The sequence below is a fragment of the Galeopterus variegatus genome, unplaced genomic scaffold (assembly GCF_000696425.1).
Source record: "Galeopterus variegatus unplaced genomic scaffold, G_variegatus-3.0.2 Scaffold1297, whole genome shotgun sequence".
In the NCBI taxonomy this organism is placed as follows: Eukaryota; Metazoa; Chordata; class Mammalia; order Dermoptera; family Cynocephalidae; genus Galeopterus; species Galeopterus variegatus.
In genome coordinates this window covers 34,241-37,433 of record NW_007727408.1, presented here as the reverse complement: position 1 = coordinate 37,433, position 3,193 = coordinate 34,241, and the positions used below count along the sequence as shown (strand labels likewise).

Here is a 3,193-nt window from a genome sequence, read left to right as displayed (position 1 = left end):
ATACCTATTTTATAAAGGGTCTTTGTCATGAATGAGTGTTGGATTTTATCAAATGCTTTTTGCCCTGAAGATTTTTGCAAGAGGGAACAAAGCATTGTATTTGAGCTCTCAGATTATGGTAGCAATTCTACTTAGGATATTCTACATGGTCTTGATGAACGGTGGTGAGAGCCTGAGCAAGACTGTGGCTATTCAAATTTTCACTTATTTGTTGATAATACATATTTATTGAGTGCTGTTTATATTCCAGACACTGAAATTATAATTGTGCTAGATACCAGAGATATGAAGACTAATATGACATTCCCCAAAATTCTCAGTCTAAGTAGAGGGCAATAGACACATACAAATAAATATACTCTAGTATTATAGATGTTACAGATGTACAAAGAAGTCTGTACATGACCCATTAAAAATACAAATGAGGGGGCTTCCTGAGGACCAGCTGCCATCATGAATGACACAGTAACCATCTGGACTGGGAAGTTCATGACCAACTGACTACTTCAGAAGAAACAAATGGTCACTGATATTTTTCACCCTGGGAAGGCAATGGTACCTAAGACAGAAATTAGGGAAAAACTAGCCAAAATGTACAAGACCACACCAGATGTCATTTTTGTATTTGGATTCAGAACTCATTTTGGTGGTGGCAAGACAACTGGCTTTGGCATGGATTTATGATTCCTTAGATTATGCAAAGAAAAATGAACCCAAACATAAACTTGCAAGACAAGGCCTGTATGAGGAGAAAAAGACCTCAAGAAAACAGCAAAAGGTATGCAAAAACAGAATGAAGAAAGTCAGGGGGCTGCAGAGGCCCATGTTGGTGCTGGCAAAAAGCCAGGGTAAAGTTCTGCAATGACTTTATCTGTGGTGATCGTGCAAAATTTTCACAAGAGGATTAATAAATTATAAAAAACTTAAAAAAAAATGCAAATGGGGGGGTCAGGAAAAGGTTAAAAAATTACTTAGAATCATGAAATAAAAAAAAGCATAGTAAGCAGTCAGTACATTAGTAATTATTGTTAGCAGTGGTGGTATATGGAGGCAGGAAGTAGCCTAGTGCATTTGGTACACATAACAACAATAAACAGGATAATAAGAATTGCTTTCATGAAGAACTCATATGCTTTCACCTATCCAGAAGTGAGAAGAGATGCTTGTTCCTCTCTTTTGGATTCAGTTAAACTTTCTGTTTCAGAAACAATGGTCTCCAAACTTCTCCCTCATCTATGAGGGTACTTCATTTTGTGGAAAAATGAAATTAAAAGATAGAAGGATTCATATGAACTTTTTGAAGACTCCTCATATTTGCCTAAAAGGCTAATATTCAAACCGAAAACAAACATACTACAAAGAGTTTAAAAGAGTAAGTTCAACCTTATGACCAGCTCCCTCCAGATGCTGCCTGGACAGACCAACTGAAATTATTTAAGAGGTCTTTTCCTTAACAAGGGAACAGGAGCAGTCAAAAACATAGCCTCAGTGTGAGTGAGTGTGTGGGGTGGGGGTAGGGGAATGGAAAGTCACTGCTAACGGGTATGGAGTTTCTTTTTGGGGTGATAAAATGTTCTAAGATTGATTGTGGTAACTGTTGCACAACTCTGAATATACTTTAAAAAGTACTGAATTGTATACTGTATCTTTTTTTTTTTTTTTTTGACAGAATCTACCACAGCAAAAATTGTATATTTTAAATAGGTGAACTGTATGCAATATAAATTATAGTTCAATAAAGCTGTCATTTAAAAAAACTGTGCAGTGAATTAATAAAGCTGAACAAGTGATTAACAGAATAAAAACAAAACAAAACATAACTGCATACCAACTTGGCCTCTTCAGAAGACCTAGTTCCAATCTGGGTTCCTGAAAACATTTCCTTCCCTTTTTCCTTCCAATAGACACTTGAGGCCAATGCATTTCAAAGAGGCTCACTGTTCCCATAAATATATTTGACCTGCCAGAACTCGTTCATCTACCCCTGGGGTTGTGGTACAGATGAAACAAAGCTTTAAATGTCAACCCTGCTTTTCCTAGGCCAATTTAGCCTTTGACTTGCAAGTCCAGTGCAATCCAGTTCTCATGCCCAGTCCTGACCAAAGCCCCGTCTTGAGGTCTGTCATCTAATGTGCCTGGGATGAAGGGAGGACGGAGCCTAGAGCACTCACATCTTTTCCTCCTTCACTGCGTTTGACTGGATTAGATATCTGGGCTTCTGTCTGGCCTCTTGATTAGCCCCGATTAGGTCACCCAGTGTCACCCAGTGTTAGAATCGAGCCAGTGTTCTCAACCCCCTAGGCCTATCTGCCTGGGCCCTGATTATTTCTCTAGGGATTAGGCTCTACTTCTTGTGTTCTCAGGCACAAGCTACGGTCCTCCCAAGCTGGGCAGACCACGTGCTGGATTTTAGGCCCTACTATTACCTAGAGATTTTTGCTATTCTATTCTAGTCCAAACTTTGGACAATAAGCCGAAGTTGCTCCTCCTCTTTGGAGATGGTAATTTAGAGTGCTGGCTACCTCACTTGGGGGCCAGCCCAATAGTCAGCTCAGCTGTCCTAGTTTCAGAAACCAAGTGGTTCTTTTTCTTCTCCATTCCCAGGAGTCTACTGGTAAGATTTCAGCATGTCCTATGGCTGAGTTAATCAGAGTTATGACAGGGAGGTACGTGGCACAGCGTGAGAATGCTCAATAAATGTTAGAGCTTTTCTTTTCTTTCCTTTGTATCAAGTCAATATGAGCTTGCTCCACTTACCTGGTGTACACAGTCTAAGAATTGTAAGAAGACTGGAGCAAAACCACTACCCTGACAGTTGAGGGTCAAGCTGCTCCGCTGACTGAATTTATGACCAAAAGACAGCCACTCTTTTTCAACCAACATCCGGAAGCCTTCAAGTGTCCTATAAAAGGGATCACTGAGTAACTGAACCAGGGATGTCACCTAGGGCACAAGCAAGATAGATACTTCATTAATTTCAGTTCTGAAAAAGTCCCGTTGCTAAAATAAAAGCACTTCTTTTTGTCTTATTTTTTTCCCCCTTCTTTTTCTTCTTTCTTTTTAAAAACACTTCCTTTTTTTTTTTTTTCCTTTTTGTCTTTTTTTTCGTGTCCGGCAACGGATCGCAACCCTCAGTGTTGCGCCCGTACCGGACCGGGACCGGCAACGGGATCGCAACCCTCGGTGTTGCGCC

General features: G+C 40.1%; 1 protein-coding gene across 1 annotated transcript in view; it reads right to left on the bottom strand.

Annotated features, from left to right (window-relative positions):
* Positions 1-3,193, bottom strand: part of SBF2 (SET binding factor 2) — a 64,732-nt gene that overhangs the window by 29,091 nt on the left and 32,448 nt on the right. The window contains exon 9 of the mRNA XM_008576134.1: positions 2,758-2,943. Coding sequence (XP_008574356.1) covers positions 2,758-2,943 — 186 coding nt within the window. The remainder of the gene's footprint in view (positions 1-2,757; positions 2,944-3,193) is intronic.